Below are 26,173 nucleotides of genomic sequence, written 5' to 3' on the forward strand. Positions count from 1 at the left end.
TCCTACACAGTCTTGTAGGGTGGGTGGTGAGAGGAATAGGGGGGCTTTATTATCCCTCTGGATCTTCATTATTCTCAACTATGGGGACTATTGCCGCCACCTATGATTATATCTCCCCGTCCCGTTGCTCTGTTTTCTATACTTTATTTTCTCTTTCCCTTTTCTATTCTTCTATTTTCATACTGTTTCCAGATGGTCTTCTCTACTATACAGTAGGATAGAGTCTGTCATTCTTTCCGGCATTCGACATCCATTAGGAGTTCTGACATGTCAAGGCTTTCTATGACCCCCCCCCCCCCTCCCCCAAGACCACCTTAAAGAGTGTGTGCGTTAATACTAAAGGCTTACACCATTCTGTCAAGAGGAGAAAAATCACAGATTACAGCAATATCTAAAAAGAGGATGTGATTTTTCTGCAAAAAATGCAAGTAGGCTAAAGCGAACACTTATCTCTCCGAATAGGATGGGTCAACGATATATCATGTTCCGATGCCTTAACGAAAAAGAATGCCATGGTTACACTAATTTGAAAAGATTGGGCCTTTCTATAATTTCTACGAAACAAGATGAGGAGGGCAGATTGCTACTTACTAGACTTATAACTAATGACAGTGATCTGTATACAATAAACATATATAGAGAACAACTTTATCTTTTTCTCTACCCCGTCAGGTTTGTTCTCACATTGACTATTCACTATTCAACACTACAATATTACAGTAAGTAATAGATTTGTTAATTGAACCAATAATTGTCTCTGACAATGCAGCTATTTCAGTAGCCATCCATGATTAATCTACCCCACCTAAAAATACTTTGCCGTATGAATACTAAATTTGTGAAAAAGAAGACAGGCGTTCAAGATCCGCAAAGTGAAATTGCTTTTTTCTTTAGGGAAAATACTGATTGGATTTACTTCTCAGTGCCATTATGGGAAGCCTTTAAATGTTTTATCAGGGGCCAGATAATGTGTTGTATAGGCAGGAAAAATAAAGAAATAAAAGAAATACTGGAACGTCTCTCCCAATCAATCAAAACAAAAGAACTAAGTTACAAACATACAAAGACTTCCTACCACTTACAAGAAATTAAAAAATGAAAATATGAACATTATACAATTATCAGTGAAAGGGCATACTTATGGTTTCATGCACAAAAAGCAAACAGTTTTTACCTCAATAGGACTGGAAAATCCCTTGCCGCCTTAAAAAAGAATTGCAAGTTAGTCACAAATATTAAAGATAGTGATTGGTCTATCAGATCTACCACCAAAGACATTCTGGGAGGTCTTTAAAAAATATTGTGCCTCCCTATACGAACCGGATAGTGCTGTTTCCAAAGTGGAATGCTCTGAATTTTTACACAGACTTCCTTTTAAAGACATGACTGTGGTAGACAAAATGAAATTGAATAGACCATTGGAAAATATTATGTTTTGGAGGCAATTAAGATTATTCCCAAAATGCGGGGCTATTGGCCCAGATGGTTTCCAGATTCACTTTTATAAAGCATTCACCAGTACTATCATTGAACCCCCTAGGAGTTACCCTTAACCATTTTGTATCCTAATTTAAAGTAACTAGCACAGGTGTGGCACGTTACAATGATGGTTATACGTAAAGTTGAGAAAGATCAATCAGATCCTAAACATTATAGACCAGTATCTTCATCAAATATGGAAGCAAGCATTTTCACAAAGGTTCTAGCCAAATGATTGAAGGCATAAATCACCAAATTGATTCATAATTGCTAAAAAGAATTTGTTAAGGATAGACTAGCCACTGATGACTTATGCACTTTCTGCCACATAATCACATCAAGTGCTCGTCTCTCTCCTCTACTGCAACAACCATAGCGTTAAATGCTGAAAAAGCCTTCAACCAAGTATCATTGCCATTCCTAGAGGCAGAATTAATGAATCACTGTATTGGTGATATAAATGTTAAAATGGCCATGTTAATCTGACTGCAAAAATTGGAATAAACGGTGCTCTGTCAGGAACCTTTACACTGAGTCAGGGTAGACACCAGGGATGCGCCATGCCAATGCATTTGTTTCTTTTTGCCATTGACTCACTCATACAACTTCTAAATACCTCGCACAATATTAAAGGCTTTTGTTTTATCGCAGTCTTGTTTAAAACTGCAGAATATGCTGATGATATTTTATTATTCAGAGCACACAGAAGTCTCAATCCCTGCAATTATAGATATAATTAATCAGTTCTCTAAAGCAGTGGTTCTTAACCTTTTGACTTCTGTGGACGCCCACTTCATCATTACTGGAATCTGGGCACCCCCATTGAAATATGATTGGAATCTGGGGACCCCCACTGAGTCATTACTGGAAGCAGAGGACCTAGGCTTAGGCAATTTTGATGATTTGAACCTTAAAACAGTGCACAAAAATACAGATACACACACACACAAATGATGAAATATTTTATTTAATTCACAAACATATTTTTGTGGGGAGGGCGGGCTTTTCTAATTTCAACTTAGGCCACCCATTGTCCATTCTGTTTGCTGCATTTGCAGTGCTCTCACAAATCAACCTGAGGACAGCAAGTTAATTTTTAGCCTTGAGTTTCAATTTCATTCACATTTACGGAAAAAAATCAAAATATTCAACTTTAGTTTTTGTTACTTCATATAAACTTTATTAATCTCTTAATAATTATTTTCTAAAGCAGTCACAGAGCCTCAGGTATTCCTGGGCCGCAAGTTAGGAACCACTGCTGTAAAGTAGCTGGGTATAGTCTAAACAAAGATAAGACAGACGTTTTACATTTAAATCTTCTTTACCTTCATTCACACATAAATAACTCTGGACTTCTCTGGGAACCTAATTACATTACGTAGGAGTTTTGTTTCTGTAATGATCGGTATGACCTAGTAAACTACAATGAACAAACACAATTGGAAAAATTAAAGCTCTTTTGACCTCTTGGTCCCCAAGTACATACTGTGGTGGGGCAATGTCCTATTTTGATACTGCACATTCCAAAACAAGTAATATTAGATGCAATTAAAGCATTTTAGAAAGTGGGAAGAAAAATTCCAGTTCCAATATCTAAATCAATATTTGTCTCTCTTTGGAATAATAAAAACAATGAATTCATTCAATTCCTCATCTCTGGGTCCAAAATAGGCACCTAAAGGGATCTGTCTAAACATATATAACTTTATAGCTCTTCACGTTCACTTTGATTTTCAGAGCTTCAATCAAAATACATCCCTAAAACATGGTTTTATGTGTTCTTGAACAAAAAGGCAAACATTTCCACACTAGGTCCTCTCAAAGAGCCAGACATATTTTACCAACTTATACTTTAGTGTTCATCAGGTCATTTGACATCAAAGATTTACAAATTCATGAATATTTATGCATCAAAATTCCACCCCTAATTCGAGCTGAATGGGCTAAGCAATTTACTAGATTAGACAAAGAATCTTCGCCAGATGCAACTTGGAATTTAAGCTGCAATGAGGTTTTACGTCATAAAATCGGGCACTCTTTAATTCAAACAAAAGTATTCTTGATGCCTCCTGTATACTGTACCCCAGTCTGATTTTAACATTTCACTTTACAGACACAGACAAGTGCTCAAAGTATAAAGCTACATGTGGAGATCCAGAACATATGTTCTTTGTTTTTTCACATATTAAACCATATTGGGATGGAATTACGTACAAACTCAAAAAAATAGTCAAATCCACTACTGAACTAGATTTTCTAACTGTTTTCTTTGGTCCATGGCTAATCCATGTTCTTACATGATCTTATTTTTACCATGGCAATCAAAATCATTCTTGGAGAAGGGCAATCAGCCAACTGTATCTCCTCCAATTCTTGGTGGGCCTGAGTCACTTATATCAGAAGGTTTAAAGATCCCAAGATTCCCTCTCAGGTAACCCCAAGATTTATCAGAACATCTAGCGTTCTCTTGATGATTTTATCACAAACATTCCTCTGAGATAGGATGGTCAATGCGGGTCAATTAGTACTGCTTACATGATTAGTGCAGAGATACATCAGCAGGATAAACCACCTGGCTCCTGTCCTCTTCAAGATTTATTTTTTTCTTTGCAGTATAATTCTCTCCTTCAGATGCATTAATTACTCTAACCTATTTCCAACTTGGATCTCAACTTTTATTCAATGGTTACTTATTCTACACTTACTTTTATCGCACTATATACTTATATACCAGAGACCTAGGTAATCTTTTAGATGCCATCCATGTTACTGGGATGTATCTGTTGACCATCCCATTGTTAACATGATGTGTACAAAAAGTCTCCAGCACATAATTGAATATTTGTATTTGCACCATTGTTGAAGTATTGTCTGTATGCGTGGGCATTGTCTACCAACTGTGAGCAGAGGTGACCAAACCCGCTCTCTGTAACAATGATGCTTGGGACTCAAATTTGACGTACGGTGACCCCTCCAACTACAAGCATTGACGTGCATGAACTGGCACCACCGGCACTACCACTAAATGTGGCATTACTTAATTGGTAATTGGTGTTCATGACTTACTGATATTTGGTGAGATCATTCAAATTAAAATCAGACTGGTCCAAAATCTAACTTTTGTTTTTGGGTACTACAGTCCAGATGAGTAAGTATTCTTTTATTCATTCATCCTCAGTGCCACCCTTGCACTAAATTAGGAGAGGCTTTTGACTGAATATAATTCTCCTGATTGCTTCATGGAACAGTAATTCTAATCATCATGGCATTACACCAACAGGTTCCAATCGGACCACAAATCTTGCCTTGTAGCCCATCGTATGATCCAGGTAATGTTCCTGTGCTCTGTCTAGCCCTTCAAGTTACCACTCTACCATTCATTTTTCTAATCGGGTTATTTATTAATTCACGCTTATGTGTCCCATACATCAACATATACAAATGTAAACTCAATACTGCAAACAAGTTTGAAACACTATTGACACTACTGCACACAAACTTACCTGACTTAAATAAACTGCTTGCAAAAGGGGTTAAAGTTGTGTGCTGTAAAGAAAACCTATTGAGAAGTTTTTATCTATGCACATAATGGCCACCTGTTCACTTGTATGTATTTTCTCATTGGGATACACTGCACCTGTGTCTTTCCGTTTATCTCCTCAAAAGTGTATATATTCAGTGTGACATTGCAAATAACAGTTTCTTGTTTGTGGTCATCGCTAGTGCATATTAAAATATTTTTATTAGCCTCTACTGCAATCGTGTTCTCTTTACATTCATTGTATGCATTGAATTGTCTCAATGTAAAATAAGCTGATTTAATGAGTTCAAGGTGAACTACAGTTTTTTCATATAAACTCATTTAAGGAATAGCAACAGTATCCTATCATGCCTTTTAGGTGACAGTTGAGCTAGTTCTTTTTTCTGGCTTATGCTAACAGGATCCTAGAGCAATGAGCTCAACCCTTTATAAGTTTGTTTACTTTGGAAATCTTTCCAAACATTTTGAAAACACCTTTGCTCGAATTCTCCACAGACAGCACTTCATTTTCTTTCTTCTGACTAAAAAAGTATTTTTTTCATTCACAAAATGCCATCCCTGTTTTTGAAGTGTGTGGAAGAGATAAAGCTTAAACACATCCTTGCACAATCTGTATTGTGTGTCTTCCTGAATCTCATCAACCCGACTTCTGTGAATTCTGTTAAGACTTTAGGAGGACTCTAAAGGACAAGGAGAAGATAAGACTACATAGCCTTAAAGAGAACCAGTACTTTGTGGTACTACACAAGTTGGGCTGACCGACAGACCAATGAGCCTCATATCACCCATTCTCTCTTAATGACCGATCTGTCTTATAAACACAGAGATCAAACTTTGTCACGGTTCTGGCTAAGAGGGTCCTCCAAATGCTGACGCATCTGGTTTATCCAGATCAATGTGGCTTTATCCTACATAATGATATGAGACACTGCATACACATAATTCACATAGCCCTTGCACATTCTCAATCCTTGCAATGTTCCAGTGCCTTGCTGCTTATCGATTAGAAAAAAGCCATTGATTGTTTGGACTGGACATTCCTTGAAGTGGTCCTGCTGAAACTGGAGTTTGGTCCTAGGTTCATGTCAGATGTCCGAACCACAAGCCCAGGTTCGAGTGAATGAGCCCTCTTCCCTCAGTTTCCGATTTGCAAAGGCACCAGACAGGGTTGCCCCTTTTCGCCCCTCTTGTTTGCTCTGGCCATAGAACCACTAGCGGTGTGGCTTCGGTGTGACGCCAAGGTCTGGGGCTCTGACTAGGGTGTGGTGATGGAGAAAAAGATGTTGCACAAACTAAGGCTCTGGCTTAGTTCTACAAGGTTTGACTTCCGCACCCATAGGTGCCTGAACTTTGTTCAGCATACCAACGCTTTAGCGTGAAAGTCCAAATAGTTGTATCCCGACACAACCCCTCTCAAAATACCTGTTGATGTAGTGTCCATGCTTTCTGGACTACTAACAGTTCCTCAAAAGGGATCAGGGATGCAGTGGTAATTCAAATCTAATGTACTTTAGAATATCACACACAAAAGTACTGCACTTAGAGAAGATTTATATATCTTTAAAGTATTAATTTCAACAGCCTTATCCTGTTTGTTAGCACATAAGTAATAACCACACAGAATTTTATTAAAAGCACTAATGCTCGCCACTAAGAGCGAGAATAATATGAACATTTCCAACATGGTTGGAAGGTCATGGAGCAACCGAACACCCTAAAGACTATGGCTCTGCTCTCTGCTATGAGAGCATGGAGTAGTTACCTTACATAGTTAACTTGCATTTAGAGTTTCTTGGGATTCATCACACTGCATACCTGTTCACAACTTAGAAAACTGTGGTTATACAAAATATATTTTTTTCAGTCTCATCCATCCGTTACAGGGCCTTGCCTCATTGTTGAGGCTTATGGGGAAGCATCCGGTCTCTTAGTTTTTTGGTCCAAATCCTTCCTGGTCCCCTTGAGAGGCAACAGCACTGACGAGAATTAGCAGCCATGTCTGCTGATATGTTGTCTCAGTTTTCAATACTTAGAAATATATATTGACCTAGAGCGTGGATTGACCTGGAGCTCTAACCTGTGACCACTACTGCTCAAAGCTTTGAATGATCTAGACAGGTGGTCAAAGTAACCACTTCTCATTCTAGACAATGTTGCCCTGTTCACAATGATGGTCCTCCATGAGTGCTGGATGTGCTACAGAACTTCCTATTGCTTAATCGGCAGTGCTGGGTCCTCAAACTGACATCCAGAATACGTGCATTCTTATGGCACCAATCCACTTGAATAGCTTTCGGTAAATGTATGCTGTCCATATTTGATGGTGAGCTGGCCATGGCAGATGTACGTCTCTATTATTGAGTGGCACAAACCCTAGATTCTCAATGACTGGCTGAATGGTGGGTGTGAGGATCCCGCTTTCCAAGGGGAAGTGGCACTGCTTGGTCAAGACAATATCTTGTAACTTCTCTATGGCACACCTATCTCATTGGCCCTCCAGGAGGTTATCAGGTGCTCCGGCTGGCATGAAGGTCCGCTCTGTCGTGGGTTGGATGGGACCGAGAGTTAACACTAGAGACACCTCTTTTAGAGAGGCCAATGGATAGCACATTCTGTGCGACTCGAGACGTTTGATGGTTGGGACCTTATCGGAATATTGAAAGTGAGGGATGTATGGGGATGGGCACAAATTAAGTCCTTCCAAGAACGCCAAGCAGAATTTGATTTATAAAATTCCTAGTTCTCGTCTTATCTACAATTGTGCCATGCTCTCTCATGCCACTAGGAGTCTCTCTCTGATTTTCCCAAACATAGTCCACTGGAGGCAATGGTACTTATGGGTCCCTTAGGGAAGGGTGGAATGTTTCAGGTATATAAATCACTGGTTATCAATTCCCCATATTTCATTTTTGTTCCAAGGGTACGCTGGGAAGGGTGGCTAGGCCAATAGATGATTGTGACTGGAAAGATGCTTGTTTGGCCCCACATTCCTTTGTAATTTTAGTGAAATTGCACCGTATTCAACTTAAATACCTCCCTCTTACCTACTCTATTCACCAGCAGCAGGTTAATGGGGATTTCTTCCATATGGTGTGAAGACTACCCAGGTATATTGAGGTATTGGCAAAGAATTTTCACCACTCTGTCAGGATTTCTTGGCAGATTGAGAGACCTTTTGCCACAACTTCCTCCTTTAGGGATCACTGAAGATCTGGGAGGTGCCCATGGTGATTGCAACCTGGTACGGATTGGAAATGTTATTGTGAAATGAGATATTGCCAGGCACTGTAAACCTGCAGGTGCCCGAAACGGAAAGAGCCCATCTATGAAGCAAGAGGATGTCTTCGGAAGCATGTCAAAATCTGGGTAAAATGGTGGGCTTATTTATGGCCTGGGTTAGGTGGTACTGGAAATTATAACGTATATTGCTTGTGTAAGCATAAGCAGCTGTATTGTGAATCCCTGTGTGCAGTGTATTGCTTTATTTTATTTTGTTAAAAAAAAAAAGATTTGATACATAAAAAGAGGACCAGCGAAGGTAAGAAGAGAAGTAGAGACAACCTGAGGGACATGGAGAGGGTACCCTGTCTACCTGTGCTCCCTCTCCCTTTTACGAGGGTCCTGCACGTGTGTTCCAGGGAAAGATCACAAAGGAAGAAAAGAAGATGAACCCTGTCAACGTCAAGAACCATAACATTGAAGGTACTCCCTGTTCGCCGTTGAAAACTGGTCTGACTTCAAGAAGAGATACATTGAGAAGGAGTATGTCAACAGAAAGGATAAGGAAGTCGCTATCACTGACTGTCTAATGTTGAAGAACAGTCAACATCAAAGGACTCCTTTTGAAGCAGACGATTTAATTTTTCTACAGAATGGATCTGCAAGCCGAAAAAGAGGAAGGTTCCACATACGCCTGATTATGAATTACTCTTCAGCAGTGACCCTTTCATCCACTTCCTCTCAGTCACCTGAGCATGGAGTGTCATCACTTCCTCCACAGTCTGTGATACCTGCAGTGTGTTCTCTGCCTACTGATCCAGCTCCACCCATGGCTGCTGCGCCTGTGATGCCCCATCCAGCTGTTCCACAGTCACCTAAGGTTCTTGTAATGTCTAGTAGAATTCTAAGATTGTCTCGAAGAAGATCCATAACACCCAGATGTTCTAGAAATATGCATTGCAGATTGCAGGTGCAACCAATGTTACAATCACTCTAGATCCCATCACTCTAGATCCTCCCGCCGTTACAAGTCTATAAGGCAGTCAAGATATTGAGTATGTTCCAGGTCTTTTCATGCTTTCTTGGGCAATTCATCTTCAATTCATAGGTATTCTACAACTTTATTGGACTCTCCAACTGCAAAGGTTTTACCAATCAACATAAACACTTTCAACTAAGTATTGATGAGAGTGGCTAAGAGGCATAATATCCCTATTCCTATGTCAAACTCGAAGTCTTAAGTCTTCGTGTGACTTCAAGAGTTTGTGTGACTGTACAGCTGCTTATCCCTTACTTCTCCTCAGCCCAAATCTCTTTACAACAGGTTGTACCAACAACATATGGCTCAGGCCCTTTAGTTGGCTTGGCAGTACCATCAACAACCTCAGCAACAAAGATCCATTCACTCTTTAAACCCACAAAAGGAGAATGTGCTCAGCAGGCAGCAGCTGCTACTGGAAAACCAGCCAAACGATGACTCTCTTCTTCCCACTATTCACTCTAACACTCTGATGGTTGAAGCATCAGCAACTATCTGGACAGGTGAAAGAAAATTACATCCAAGACATGGGTGTGCAATTTTATACAGAAAAGCATTCAAGCTATCACCACTATCCATTTCTCCAAAGAAAGTGACTCAATATAATGAGTTGCTTTATTTATTAAGTCCGCACCCTTCTGATCAAAGAATCAGTGGAGCTGGTCTTCCCATCCCAGAAGGAAAGAGAGTTTACTCCTGTTACTTTCTGGTTTAAAAGAAAAGACCGAAAATTGAATACTACTCTTTTCTAGATCTCAGAGGTACCTGCATATTCATAAAGCAGGATAAACTTTGAATGTTTATACTTCACCCGGTTTAACCACAGCTACATCAAGGAAATTAAATGTGTGCCATAGTTCTATAAGATGGTTTTCACATTCCCATTATTAGGAAGCATCAAAAATTTAAAAGACTGCTTATATTGAACACCAATTATTAGTACAGAGTTCTACCTTTTGGCCTTAAGTCAGCACCACAAACATTTTCAAAGTGCATGTTGGTGGTCGTGACCATCTCAGAAAAAAGAAGATCTTTGTCTATCCCTACCTAGACGACTGGCTCATAAAAGCAGTAACACATCAAGACGTCCAGCATTAATACAGCTTAACACCTTTAGTACTTGAGTGACCTTTCTACAAATGAACCCGTTTGAACGGTGCCTTTAAGACCAATTGTTTTAGCTTTTAAGCAATTGGGAAGACAAGTTGACGATCTCACAGGCTGTAATCAAATCCTTTCCTTGTTGATGCCGATCCTCAAACCTCTTGAAGGGTGTTCCCTTCCAAATTGAAAATCAAATTCAAACAATAGTGGCAAATACTTCACTACTGGTTTGAGGAGCCTACATGGATGTCCTGCAGGTCCAAAGACGTTGGCTGAAGAAAGAGAGTACCTACTGTAGAAATCTGCTGGAACTAAGGGTGGCCCATCTTGTCCTCTAGTCCTTTCTTCCAAGCTTTGGAGCTTCTTCCATGCTTGCGCAAATAGACAGTACAATAATAATGGACTACATCAAAAAGCAGGTACACACAAGATCCAGTGTTCTCTCACTAGAGGCACAACCAATTTGAACATGGCTGATTGTTAGGAACCTGTACGCCACAGCAGTTCACCTGCAAGGCATCCAAAAAAGCAGAAGCAGATTCTCTTAGTAGATTAATACAAGAGATTCACATGTGTGTTAAAACAAAGAGGTTCTTCACCACATCTTCTGCGAATGGGGCTTTTCAGATATCTATTTATTCACAAATGCACACAACAACAAATGCCTAAATTACGTATCTAGTTTCTTCCTATGGAGAGACACATTTGTGATCAACTAGTCAATTAAATTTTCCTACGTGTTTCCTCCAACTTCACTGATTTCTACAATGCTCGTCAAATTGAAGAGAGACAAAGCGAGGATGATAGTCATCACCCCAGAGGGGCCGTGGCAGTGGTGGTACACTGACTTTCTACTACTATCCTGCACCCCACCCTACCATAATTAAGCTTAGCCGTCTGGCTCTTGAACTCTTGGAATATGGTCCGTAGCAGAGGAGTCCATGAATATCCCGAGAGAAGCCAGATGACCTTCCACAGAACATCTTATAAGTTTAAATGCAAGTAGTCCTGTATCTGTTGCCAGCAGAAAAAATATTAACCTACCAGATGTCAAGAAGAAACAGTACTTCCATACTAGCAATAGCACATTGTAGCTGCACTTTTCTTCTAAGGTACGCCTAGCAGCCATAACGACTTGTAGGTAAAATTCTTCACTAGCCTCTTTATTCAAGATCCCTTGTCTATTTAGAAGGTTTATCCTCCCTTCAGACTTTCTCCTTCCTAGGAGCTGAATATAGTTTCTTCAAAACTAACGTGTCTGGTGTTTGAACCCATTCATTAGGGTTTTCTTCAGCACCTTTCCAGCAATACTCAATCAATCAATCAATCATAGCATTTGTATAGCGCGCTACTCACCCGGAAGGGTCTCAAGGCGCTGGGGGAGAGGGGTCTGTTACTGCTCGAAGAGCCAGGTCTTGAGTTGCTTCCTGAAGGAGAGATGACCCTGGGTCAGCCGAAGGTGGATGGGGAGGGAGTTCCAAGTCTTGGCTGCCAGGTAGGAGAAGGATCTTCCTCCGGCGGTGGCTCTGCGGATGCGTGGTACGGCGGCGAGGGCGAGGCTGGTCGATCGTAGCTGGCGGGTGGGCGTGTAGAAGGTCAGGCGGTTGTTGAGGTTGTGGAGAGCCTTGTGTGCGTGGGTGAGGAGCCTGAATGTGATCCTCTTGCTGACGGGCAGCCAGTGCAGGTCTCTCAGGTGGCCGGAGATGTGGCTGTGTCGGGGTATGTCCAGGACGAGTCGTGCGGAGGCGTTCTGGATGCGTTGGAGTCTTTTCTGAAGTTTTGGCTGTGGTTCCGGTGTAGAGGGTTTTCCCGTAGCCCAGTCGGCTGGTGACGAGTGCCTGGGTGACCGTCCTCCTGATCTTACGGAGCATGCACAGGGTGTTGAAGCATGATGATGAGACGGCGTTGACTTGTCTGGTCATCGAGAGGGAGGAGTCCAGGATGAAGCCCAGATTGCGTGCGTGGTCCATTGGCTTGGGAGTGGTGCCCAGGGCAGGGGGCCACCAGGAGTCGTCCCAGGCGGAGGGCGATGATCCCAGGATGAGGACTTCCGTCTTGTCTGAGTTCAGTTTCAGGCGGCTGTTCTTCATCCATTCGGCGACGTCTTTCAACCCTTCCTAGAGGCTGGTTCTGGCGGGTGCGGGGTCGTTGGTGAGGGAGAGGATCAGCTGGGTGTCGTCGGCGTCTAGTGGTCATTATTTCATCCTGAAAGGTTAGTGAGCTTCAAGCCATCTGTTGTACTAACCTACCAGAGGCAGCAGTTAGTAGGGAAATCTCCATATTTACAGATGGTTCTACCTGGCAATGCAAGCATTGGTAGTTCCCTTAGTATTGTGTTAGCCAGATCATACAGTAGGCTCACTTCTTATCAGCAGACCCGCAAAGTAATATAAAACTGTTGTCTGTGAACACCTACAGTTTGGCTACTGCCCTTAACCCAGTCTTATCAAGCGGTTTACCCATTAACTGGTCTTCTCTTCCTTTATGAAGCATGAAGATTTTTTTGGAGGAATTTTTGACACTAGGCCAATATCCGATTCAAATCTCAGCAGTCACATTTAAATAGCATTGCGACGTGAATCTCAACAGAGTTTTATTTACTGAACAATTTGCATCTCAAATATATGTAACAGACTTCAAGGTATTTAGAAAATGTTGTAAATATAGTCACAGAATAGAAATAAATACATTTTTGGGCAGCAGTGATAGTCTCCAGATAGAATTAAATACATACTTGGTCATCAAACACAATCAGCTGATAGAGACATCTAGCCGCAGATTCCTTACCTTAGAATTTTCCCCAGGCACCAGACTGGATCTGGAAAATAATTTCTGCAATACTTCTGCCCGTCAGTAGAGGGCATCGCACATCTCCGTAGTGACAACAACCATCAGATGTGATGTCGATGAAGTCCATATATAGCCCCTCCCGACACGCTGACGTCAGTTTCTTCTTTATCGCGCTTTCAACACTGCTCCGATAAGCGGTTCCTCAGGCTGTTTTTAGGCCTACCTTGATGTTTTCACAGAACAGTGTGCTTTTAAACAATCCTCTGGGTTAGTCTTGTGGGTTCTGTGGTTGACAAATGTCTGCCACGGACCCTCACTCTATTTCTATTTGGTGCCTGTGGGGACACCATGACTCCCAGGAGTGTGACTCCTGTCGCCAACTTTGCCCATAGGTGCTGAGGGAATGTCGAATGAAGCTCCTAGTGGCACTGATGGCAGCAGTCTTCCAAGGCTTCCTGTCAATCTTGGTCTCCTTCATGCTCCACAAACCGCCCAGGGCCTGTTCCAGGAGCCGTTCCTTTGGACGTCACTCTGCATCGATGTCCTGAGGTAAGTCAGGATGCATGCAGTCAAAGTTGCGGCAGCATCCGACTTTGTCGCATAAAGCCTTCTCCCAAACTTCGGTTGAAGAGTCGGTGCACAAATCTACCCCATGCCTCCCTATCTTCCCTGGAGCCAGGGCAAATTTCTGACCCAGATGCGAGAATATTACAATTCTCTTCATACTATCTTTGGGTCTTCACCTTCCCCTGGAGCGCCCTTGGGCCTCAAGGAGGTGCGAGGAGCAGTGACTGTCCACCCCAGCGAATTTGCCTCGGCCTCAGTTCGGCCTTCAGTTTTCAAATCTCTTTTGATGCCGGTGCACAGCCCTTCAGGGTTACCACCTTCGGTGAGTGGGTCCTATTATGCAACTCCGACAATGGCGCCGTCGGTGCCACACCATTTCTCCTCTCAGACGGACGTCACAACTTCGGCGCCGGATGGCATCAGATGTGGCGCCAGTGGAGCTGCCTGTCTCAGACACCTTTCCTCAGCTCTTTGTGGATCCCCCTCCTGTTTTTTCTTCTGTGGAACATGATTTTGGAGGTGAGGGAGAGGAATTGGGGTTTCTCCACTCCCCTCCCAACCTCCTCTAGAGGACAGCTGGCTCCCTGAGTTGGGTGAAGCTAGTGGCTTGGATTCCTCCCCAGCCTCTAGCCTCCTTTCCCCTCCAGGCCTTGCTACAGAGACAAGCTCCACTCTGGCTGACATCCTCAGGCGAGTTTCTGTGGTTTTGGATTTGCCACTTCCTTCTGTGGAGATGACGACTGATCCCTTACTTGGCATCCTCCATCAGGGCCACACGGGATAGAGCCAGTGCTTCCTTATAGTGAAGCTCCATTTGACATTTTGTTGGGGGCTTGGGCTAAACCTGATTCGGTGTTCCCAGTGGATTGCTCTATTTCTCACAGACACCTGTCTTCTCCGGCATCCTATTCATTACAGTTTTGTGGTACATGCCGCTTCAGCTACCCAAAATCTCAACTCTCTTCCTACTGTCCCTCCAGACAGAGAGACCAGAAGACTAGACACTTGTGGCAGGCATATTTTCTCCTCCACTCCATACTTCTTGCATTTCGGATGCTTCTACCATAAATTGTGGGATTAATTGGCACATCTGCTGCACTCCCTTCCGGATGAGACCCGGAACGATCTTGTACTATTAGTACGGGATGGGCAACAAGCAGCTAAATGATTTATTCAATGTGGTATGGGTACCACTGACTCCATAGGTCAGGCTGTGTCTTCTTCAGTGGCACTACGTTGGCATGCCTGGTTGTGCACCTCAGGGTTTGCGGAGGCTGTTCAAGCCACCTTGATTGACATGCCCTTTGATGGTGCCCGTCTATTCGGCACCCATGCCGACTCTGTATTACAGTGGTTTTGGGACAGTCATGGTGGTTCAGTCTTTTAATTCTGTTTACTCTGTACGTCTACCTTCCCAGCGGACTTGTTTTCCTGGCTCCCGTAGACTTAGTCAGGGTATAGTTTTCTTTCTTTCCATTGAGCCATTGACAGGCTTCTGGTTTCCATTTCATTTTAACCATTCTACTTTCAGGTGGCACCTGGTGAGGGGTTCCTGCCTTCAGCAGATGTTATTTTCTCTTCCGAACCATCAAAGATGGATTGTAGTTTCAGCTCTCCGAGCAATTTCTTGTTTTATGGCAATGAATGGATGTTAATCCCTGATGGAATAGGGGTTTTTCTTCTTTGCAGGATTCATGCAAGTAATCATTATGGTAAATTGCTCGTTTTGGGCGGATGCACTATTGCATTGGTCCTTGTGGGACATCTTCTGTATGTCACATAGGTGTTCTTTTGGTAGACTTATGGTATTTTAGTTCTTCTTATAGGGGATTTTCTATTGTAACACTGGAAAGATTGTGCATGCAACTTTTCGCCTTGCACTTATGCTCTACTGGGGTGCATCTCTCGTCCAAGCTCCCTTCGTTCCATGGAGTTTCCTACCTTTTGATTATGGTGATATACAATGTTTCCTGACACACTCTTCTTTTCCTACCAGACTTTTGGGACGCGTAGATAGTCCCTTCTCTATGGTAGCTTGTTTCCTATCAGTGTGTCTTGCACTGCTTTAACGGGCAGCTGTTGATATTTCGGATGGGATGACCTTGCCCCTCCCTTCTTGGGCACCTGTGATGCTTGTTTGTTAAAAAAAAAAAAAACAGGAACATTATACTCAAATGTAATACAATGCTATATTTTAATATAGTAAGTTATATTTATATATCAGTTCATACGTGAACATTCAACAATGTTTTTTCCTCTCTTTTTTCTTCTACTGGTGTGTTTTCAGAGTGTGGCAGTTGCTCTGACTCCCCTGTGAGTCCATCATTTCAAGGGCCTTCTCTCTAGTTCCACCACCCTTGGTCTCTTTGGCTGCTTCATCTTGTCTCTTCTTGTTACCACACCACTCTTCGAGGTCAGCTATCACTCATGGCCTTTGCCTGCCTACCTCCTTATTCTTCAGCCCTCACCATATACTCCATGTTCTGTAGGGTGGATGTTGTTTAACTCTTTTAGTGAGAGTCTTTGTCCCTTGGCTTTTTTCTCTTAGAGTGGTTCGTCAGGAGCTTGGTTCCTCTTTTCGAACACTCTTTTTTTCATGGTTTTCTTTTGTTCCTACATGCAACATACTTTTGCATCCAGCCCATTCAGGGTTGGTTATACCAGTCCTTTGATTTCGTACTCTATCTTCTTGAGAGTTCCTTTCTCTTGTCGTATCTTCACTTCCATTTGGAAGCTGTAGAGTAGTTTTTTCTTCATATACGGTGGTATTTTGAAGGCTTTTTGCATTCTCCATATGTGGTATTCTGCAGGATTTTCTTCCGATAGATTTATACTTCCTGCAATTTTTTCTGTTCCCGGTCTCTTGTATGTTCTGTACCCGTTTGGGTTCAGCTTTTCATAAATGCTATTATTTTCACTTCTGCTTCTTAGGTACTTTGTCCTTGTTTGATGATGTATCTTCTATTTTCTCCGATACCCCAGCCAGGTCCTCCTCTGACTGATTCACTATTGGATGATTCGGAAGCATTCCTATTCTAATCTTCCCGGTATTAGCATTTCATGAACATGGATGCATGTCTTGAATTCTCTCTAGTGAGGTTTTTCAACCTGCAGTCTTCCTTCTCGACATAACCGTTGGTCTGTTGCTTCTCCACCAGTCGGTTGGCCTTGTTTTCCTGTGTCAGCTGACTTCCTTTTCCTTCTGTGTTTTTTGCTTCTCATACTTATCTTTTCTTTTCTAGTTGCGTGGCTCTTTTCAGCCTAGTTCTCTTGTTGTTTCTGACATTGTAATGTCATCAATGGGTCCCTGCCAATTTGTATATATTTTACAATTACGAGTGTACTATTTTTTCTTCCACGTATGAATATCTTATGGGTGCTTCCAGGGGTGCTACCTCTGTCTCTGGTAGTTTCTTTGTCTAGACAGCTGTTGTATTTGTTACTCCATGCTCCTCTTTGTGCATGGGTTATGTTTTCCCTTCTTTCTGTTTCTACAAAAGAGTTTGGCTATGACAAGGTTTTCCTATGGCAAGGAGCTATGGCTCAGTAGCTTTGCCTTCTGTCCTGGATTTCCTTCCTCGCAGCTGATCCTGTTTGGGGTTCTGTCGTACATGTACACTCATTTTAGGTTGAGGTGGCACATTTCTCTTCCTCTGCCAGGAGTACAGCTTTTTCTATGTCTGTTTTCATTACCTGTGGTTCCTACCACCAGTTTTTGGCTGCAGAGTAATTTCCTGCTAGCTTTCCTGCCTAAGAGCGGCCGGTCTCTTTTGTCTTCTTATGCTCCAGCTGGACAACAGCTAGTTCTACTTAGGGATTTGATTTTGATCTAATCAGTTCGCAGGCTCTCCTCCAGGGATAATTTTGCTTTGGTATCCAATTCTAAGGTAAGGAATCTAAAGCTAGATGTCATTATCAGATGAACAAGTTACTACATTCCGTAACATCTTATGTGATAGAGACAGGAGCTAGCAGCAGATTCCTTATCGACGCTCCCATTCTCCCCGTTTTGCGAACTGATTTATTCCTACCTACAATATCCTGCTTGATATTCAGATATTCTTCCTGCTTGATATTCAGATACTCCTTTTTGCTTATACGTCTGTATTGACAGAGAGAGATGTCTTTATTGTCAAACTGTTTCCATGGCCAGTTTCTGTAAGTGGCTTAGCTTTTTTAGTGCAGAATGTTGTCACTGAAGAAACTTACGTCAGTGCACCAGGTGGGGCTATATTTGAACTCTGTGGATGTGACATCCGATGGTTGACATCACTATGGAATCACGCAATGCCCTCTAAATGCAAAGAGGTACTGCGGAAAACTTTTCCAGATCCAGTCTAGACCCTGGGGAGAATTCTAAGGTAAGGAATATGCTGCTAGATCCTGTCTCTACCACATAAGGCACTACCGAAGGTAAGTAACTTGTTCATTTAGTTCTTTAAAAAATCACACTTGGATCACAAGGAATATATTGCTACTAGCCTATTTTCCTAATGCCAACTAATGTATGGGAACACCTCGATATGCTGCATGCACCAAATAGGCGTACATCTGGGGTGAAATCCGTTGTCTCAATTCTACATTGGGCTGTCTAAATTATCCATAATGTAGTTTGGAAAAATGTGTCATTGCATAGCATATGCCCCATATATAGTTCCTTTTTCGTGGTTGGTAGTCTAAAGGCAGCAAGCAATGCACTGTGTCAGGATTGTGTAAGTTGTTAGTTTCTGGTACCTCATTTCTTAGACCATAGGCTAAAAATTAGACTCACACAGTCTCTCTAACCTTGACACCACTGAATCTTTATGTCTCCAACTTTATTACTGCGTCATATCAATGCTCAGCTGTGTCAGTCTCCGGCCTCTTTAGTGAAGGTTACTGTTTTTGACTCCAACTTTTCTTTTGAGAGCTTGTTTAAAGCCCTTGCTACTCTTTTTGTGAGTAAAGGTATTCTAATTCATGTCCTGTGCTTTCTACCTTTCTTCTCTAGATTCACATCTGACCTTAATTTGACTCCAGAGAGCACATCTGCTGAAAATGGTGTTCCTTTCTTTTTTCTTTTTTTTCTAGAGTTTTATATAGCGCAAACTAGACCCGAGACATCGGGCATCAGAGCGCTTTACATGAGTACCAGTTTTGTTACACAAGAATACATTCAATTTTGTTAGGCACGGAGAGATTAAGTGATTTGCCCAGAATCACGGGATGTGGAGCGTTGTTGCCGAGACCCAAACCGGGTTCCGCAGCTTCGAGGACGACCACTCTAGCCGTAAGGCTACATCCTCTCCCCATTCTCTTTCTATTACTAGTTAATTTTGTAATCAGAATGTTTATATCACCCTCCCATTCTTCTTTTAACAGAGTAGGAATGGATTTATTAATCACTCCTCGTAAGACTGTTACTGATCATTCATCATTTGCATAATCTTTGTGTGTGAGAGATCACTTCCGTAACACACCTTAGAGTAAATCTGTCTATATCTTTAGAGGGCGATGTCTTTAAGAACTTGACAAACTATTTCAGGCAACGATGGGTATAGCTGTAACAAAATCACACTTTTACTTTTGTTTGTACATCTCCATGGCTTGGTCTAAGTAGGTGCTTCAGCCACTTTCAGGTCATCCAAAAATATCTCTCCCGTTATTTTCCAGTCTTCAAAATCTTTCTTACACCATAATTCTCCACGTTATTTCTATGTCATCAGTGCCTGAGTTTGTAGTCGGCTGCAGTAAATCCTACCTTTGTCACCACCTGCCGCTACTCATGCGTTTTTGATGGTCATGGAAGCAGTACCAAGTTAAGAAATCTGTGTAGTATTCCAAATAGGCACAAAACAAATGTGTGGCCTGAGATTTGACACTCAAATAGTCCATGTATTTGTGTTTCCTCAGTATGTTTAAAATGGTAATAGCATCCAATAATAGCCTTGCTGTGAACCAGCAAAAGCTATCCCTCGTAGTTGAGATATTGAGAGTGGACTAGTTTAGGGTATTGCTTTGAATGCGTATTTGACATGCTGCCATAGATTTGAGATTACGTGAAAATTAATGCAGTTTTACCTAAACTATGCCACCATCTGATCATTCAAAATGTTATGCAATGTATAGCGTATTCATCGACTTGAACTTGCAATAAAGTTATTTACTGAATTTTGGTAAAAATGTTTCCAGCAGTTGCGAGGATGAGATATGTGTTGAAAAGCATAGAACAAGGTACCAGAACGCTTCTAGATTTCAGGATATCCACTCTAGGCACATTTATAAATAATATGTCTGTATTTGTTGCCTTTACTGACTCATTGTTTCTCCTGAAAATCTTGGACAGTTCTTTCCCTTATAGCAAAGCTATTTTAGGTAGCCATTCTTTGTCCGATTGGGCATTTTTACAGTGGATGATGCACTAGCATCATCTCTGATAGGATTGGTTTGCTAATTTATCAGCCACTTGGTTAAACACCTGGGCACTAAAGGAACTGGCCAAATGTGATAGCATATTAGACTCAACAGTCTTGTCTAGTCTGCTTGGTGGTTACATTTCAGGAACATTGGGCCAAATAAAGTGAATAAGATCCAGATCGGCAAACATGTATAGCCTGTTTCTTTTATGTTGCCCGTGGCAGTTGTATTTTATAGTTGACTTCAATTTAGACTGACTTTACATTGATTCATCCTATAGGTCTAAAGTAGCCCTTGTCACTTTTTGTCATGTCTCTTCGACCATAAAGAGGTGAGTAAAACTCAAGCCAGCTGCTTTAATTAAGATTAAGTTTTATATAGACCTTTGTGTTTTTATGTGTTCTAATGACTAATCATATACTTTATGGTGTATGTTATTGAAAGACGAAATAGACTGGAGATGTTGTAAAATGATCATTTTGCAATTATGTTTATGAATCGAACACAATAAAGAGTTTTAACTGTAACCTGCTAGTGGGTCACAGTGGTTCAATGTTTGCTGGGCAGAGGGGGTTGGAACCCACTCAAAGATGTGCTGAATGAAAAATCAGAGCATATTTTTTTCAGGATACCAAAAATGTTGGAACATAAAACATATCTTACTTTGGGCTGGAGCCATACCTACAACACACCTTACTCTGCCCCTCAAAAACAGAGGCCCTCAAGACCCAGGCATCCATTTCACTGGTTTTACAGCTAGTGATCCTTTTCATGTTAAGATTGAGAATGGTATTTTGGAAGGCTGAATACATTAACCACACTTTTTATACTGAGTAACATATTCACAACCTTTAGTAAAGAAAATGCTTGCCTGATTTAATTGCCTTTTATGATCATCTCTTTCATCCTACAATGCAGGTCTCCTCTTAGAAGATAACCCTTCTATTCGTGCCATATCGCTGGGACATGGGCATATTTTAGTGGGCACCAAAAATGGCGAGATATTGGAAGTGGACAAAAGTGGCCCAATTACCCTGCTGGTTCAGGTAACTCTTGTCAGCGTTTTGTTTTATTTTAGCAGAAAATGTATGTTTCAAACATTTTCATAAAGCACTCTGTTTCTTCTTGGTTACCTTATATCGATGGGAAAAGATGTGAAGTAATGCAACATTTTGTTAGGGGGCTGCACTCCAGATGGGTGGGTAATTAATAGTATTCTTCTAACTGTACCCCTAGTTTGTGGAGAATTCAGATAGAGAGGCAAGCTTGAATAGTGTTGCTTTTAAAGGTTTCCTGAAATGTATTTAAGCAGGTTAGGATCTCCGATTTGGGCTGAGAGCATTAAAGAGTCCAGGTCCTTGCATGGCCACTAATCTTCCTCTATGTTTCATCCTCCTGAAGGATCGTTTGTTGATCTTATGGGTAGACAATGAGCGAACGGCTCTGGATAGGCCTAAGTAAGTGCCATTTTCAGTTGACAACCAAAGTGTATGCCCCAGTAAGCTTTAAACATGTTGGGCATGACCTTGAATTTCTTCTTGGTATCAACAGGGAGCCTGCAGAGTGTGCTACGTTTGTGTTGGGTGTGGTCCCACTTAGGAACGTTAAAGTCTGGTTTTGATGTCTTTGAGGCCTGAGAATGAGTTGTTTTGGGAGGCTGAACTAGACGATGCTACAGTAATCAAGATGTACCAGGAGGAGGTTTCTTGTCATTGTGAACTCCATTCTGTAGTCTGTGTGGAAGAGTGGGAGTATTTACAAAGGAGGAGAGGGTGATGCTTATTTACACTCTTTCACGCAGCATTGACATGGGAAATTAAAAAGGTCAGGGGAGGCCGCGCCCCAAGATGTTGGAGCCAGTTGAATGTAAACCAGTTAGGTCAATAGTGTGAAACTTCTGTTGTATTTTGTGTACTCAAGGCTGTGCATAACCATACAGTTACACTAAGGAATATAGCAGGATTGTGCTGTATTGTACAATAATTATTCAATCATTTTAAGGAACCAGGAGGATATATATTAGTTTTGTGACCACTGGCTTTTGTCAGTAGCACTTGGAATGATTTTGCAGGCCTTGCCAATAAAGGCAATACAATTTCCCTGGTGTTCTCTGTGCAGGCCTCCAACACAGTGGACTAGGCAAGCATGGGGCACACATTAATGCTCTAGGAGCATTGATGGAATCGACCAGGGTTCCATCAGACATTGAAGATGATGTTAAGTTGCAACAATAAAATTGTGTTTTCTTCTCCTGGTATAACACATAAATAATCAGTGCCAGATTTTATTCAAGCTGTTTGTTGGACCCCCTCAGAATATGTTCAAAATAGGTTCAACAATTCAAAAATGGTTGAGATATTGTGTTTTTATATCTTGATAATTAATCTTTGCTTTACCAAACACATTTATGTAATTGGCCATTAGAAAGAGATTGTTAATTTGCTTTAAAAGAAAAAATCCCAGACCCTATTTGGAATTCGCATGTAATCATGTTTTGGCTTTCCCACTTGAGGAGCACATCGAATTTAAGACATTGTAACGTTCATAGCTGTGGAAAGCATTGGATTTCACTACTTGAAGAGACCAGAAACAGCCATGCCCCTCACCAAGTTCTAAGTTTTGATTCTTCCTCAAGGTAGTTTGCCTTTGAAAACTTTTTTCACACGTGTTAATGGAGCAGTATGATTCTGATGGGCATAATACTGTGGCATAATCAACCTCTATCCTTTTGAAGCATACTTTGTAGGTTCAATAAGCTCTCAATAACTTTATGTTCCAACAGCCAATTTGGCTTTGTTGAGACCTGGTCAAAGTGTTGATAGCTGGATCCAATTGCATATATTTGTACTACTGGTTTTATGTTTTGTTTCTCATTTATTGTTCTGTGGTATTTTTATGTACTGGTGGTTCATGCAGTGCTCACTAGGGAACCATGTGCTGACATTGGATCATATGAAACTCAGTGCACAAAAGCAAACTGTGTTTTGATATGTGCACCTTTCAGTTTACATATTATTTGATTCTTTGCAGGGTCACATGGAAGGAGAGGTATGGGGTCTTGCTACGCATCCACATTTGCCAATTTGTGCCACCGTAAGCGATGACAAGACGCTAAGGATTTGGGACTTGTCTCCCAGCCACTGCATGCTAGCAGTTCGTAAGCTCAAGAAAGGTAAAAAACCAAAACCGCAACCGTTGTATGCTTTGCCATTTCCCTTTCTGTTCCCCCCCCCCTCACTGATTGCCTTCTTAAAGCCTGTGACAGTCTGTTGATGGGGCTGTTTTCATCCACTTGTCTGGCACTTACTGGATAGATTCTTTGTAGGGAGAATAAAATATATACTTATTAATTGTACATGTAGTTTTAACTGACCCTTGCATCTTTATATATTGGTTAGGTTATTTCTCTAATAATGCCAAGCAACCTTTCCATGTGTGACTGGGTTTCATCACCGCTGGGCAAAATCGACTCATTCTGTGAATAATTTTGCTTTGCTGTACTGGTTTTCCAGCATTGGATCTTATATATACTTACATGCTTGTCAGGCTGGGTACTCTTGGTTCCATGATGTTATTAGCAGTTGTTTTACTGATTTAACTAGTTCTGAGAAGTTCCATAGACTCCATGCTGTGTATCCACCTCCTTATGTGACCTGCCAGTCACTTTGAACTGTGAGGTGGTGGTACAAAAACCCCCACCTCTCCCTTCAAGGCTTAGTCTCCCTGATTTTTCCACCCAACGTTTATGTGAGGCATCCTCTGTTCCTAAATTCAACACTTTTTGACAATTTCCATCTATATTTAGAGTGTAACTTTTGTGTGAGGTAGTGCATGCTGGCATTTTCCTCTTCACTTTTGACTGAGTCTGAAGATGGCTATGAAAAAGACAAACCAGTGCCTGTTCAAAAAGTGTGCTGCTTATTGAAAAAAACAAATGTATGTGATGTACAAGCACACCATATGTACAGGTAACCTTCATCACATCTATGACCCCAAAAAATGCAACATTTGTTTCACATTTCCAAAAAAGACTCTTAATGAACATGACAGGCAAGTGGCTCTCACTTTGAAGGGAGAAGACATTGCTGCAACTCCAGTGCCATCCAAAAAGAGGACACTGGATTTCCAGTCTGGTCGACCCAAAGAGGAAAACAGCTCACCATCAAACTAGCAACCAACAGAGCCTGCTGCTAAGGCCCTCTGTCACCTGTGCAACCCTTAATCTCAGAAAATAAACAGGGGGAAACGGTAAGACCTATGGGCACAAAAGACATTTCAGAGCCCAGAAAGCATGGGACAAAAACTGATAGGATGGCTGTTTTCCCTCCTCCCCCTGAGCTTCTAGCCCCCCGCACAAATGTGGTTTCTTCTAGTATGTAAACAAAAAAATGGTCGGCCACTCATCGCGTAAGAACTCATCAAAAACAGTTTGCCGACTACGAAGCAGTTTCTGAATAAACAGCAGATGGGTGGGTTGACGACAGACAGGGTGTCAATGATCATGAAGCTGCCAATGAATAAAAGTCCCCTGCCCGCTGTATAAAATCAACCTTCGACTGTGGAAATTTGCTGTTGTCATGATAAAAGTATTCTTACTGTAGTTGCACTCCCAGTAGTCATCTTTGTAGATGTATGGCAATGCAAGGTGTCACACAGCACAAGAAATATACAGGGATAAAGTACACATGAAATATCTGGAGAATATGGAATACAGATGTAAGTAAAGATGTATGGACAGATTACATTGCATTCCACAGTCTTGACGTCCTTCATGCTCCATCTTTGTTGCATTGCCTCATTTGGAGCAGTATAGCTTCCTTATAAAAAATGGAGGCATTGTAGTATTTCCAAGTCAAGCATGGCAGACACAATATATAAACACCTCAAACAAGTACCTTTTTGCCTGGCACTTGTCTTGTTGATTTCCTTGGATCTTGTACCATTTTGCACCAACTTAGCTCCATGGACACATTTGTTATTTTTGGATGCTCCCTTTGGTCCTCCTTGTGCTTATCCTTTGAGTTCTCCAGGCTGTTCTGTATGCTTCAGTTCCTGAAACCCAGCTGCTTCATGTTGTACTATCTCCTCTAGGTCCGCTGCTGAAGTTCTTTTACTTTTTTACATAAGAGTTACGGAAGAATGACTAAACATGTGAAGTGAAAAAGGAATTTCTTCAGTGGGAGACTAAATTGAGGGTAGAACTGTTAGGAATGGCCAAGACTTAATACAAGATTACAACATTTCAAGCGGGTGGTTTGTACCACAGAGATCCCTCCTAGCTACAGTGAAGAGATTCTAGGAAACGAAAGAAAGTGACCCTCCGCCCCGAGTTTATAATACATTGATTAATCCTAGATCTATCTAAATTGTTATAAGAATGTCTGAGATAAATAGCAAACAGGAAGATTGGAGCAAGATACTTAAAGCAACTCTAAATGTTCTCGAATTTAAATTCAGTTTTGTGTATAGAACCTACATCATGCTCAGTAAAATAAACACATTTATGATAGATAAAGCCGCACAATGTCCCAGATGTAGTTAAATAAGTGCAGGATTCTTCCATATAGTCTGGGACTACAAATTCTAAATGAAGTTCAGGGAAGTTAAATAGTGTAGGCGCAGGAGACTCTGTGCTGGGATTAAGCCTGATCTCTAAGAATAAAAACACCACTGATAGATTTGCAGATTCGTCTTTCGCCTTAGTGAAATAGTGATGGGTTGGCAAAGATATCAAGTCTGGATCAGACAGCCACAAATTGGCTACATATGGAAACAAGAGGAGGCCTGAGAAACCTGGACCTGGCCAGAGTGTAGGATCAAAGACCCCTTCGGGTAATTGTTTGCGCTTTACAAATACTGGACATTTAAATACTATTTGATTTTAAAACACCTGAAGATCATCATGAATAATGAACACCAGAGGACTAACTAGAGACACTAGAAAGATGGAAAACACGTAAGACAACAGAGTTCATCCGTCCGCACATAAAAGGATGAAATGAAGGGGGTTTACTTTCACATTTACAAACTAGAACATT

The 26,173-nt window shown here is 41.4% G+C and overlaps 1 protein-coding gene across 1 annotated transcript in view; it reads left to right on the top strand.

The window, feature by feature from the left end:
- EML5 (EMAP like 5) overlaps positions 1–26,173 on the top strand; it is a 1,456,757-nt gene that overhangs the window by 952,003 nt on the left and 478,581 nt on the right. Inside the window, exons 20-21 of the mRNA XM_085626574.1 lie at positions 21,054–21,181; positions 23,166–23,307. Coding sequence (XP_085482700.1) covers positions 21,054–21,181; positions 23,166–23,307 — 270 coding nt within the window. The remainder of the gene's footprint in view (positions 1–21,053; positions 21,182–23,165; positions 23,308–26,173) is intronic.

The sequence above is a fragment of the Triturus cristatus genome, chromosome 9 (assembly GCF_964204655.1).
Source record: "Triturus cristatus chromosome 9, aTriCri1.1, whole genome shotgun sequence".
Classification (NCBI taxonomy): Eukaryota; Metazoa; Chordata; class Amphibia; order Caudata; family Salamandridae; genus Triturus; species Triturus cristatus.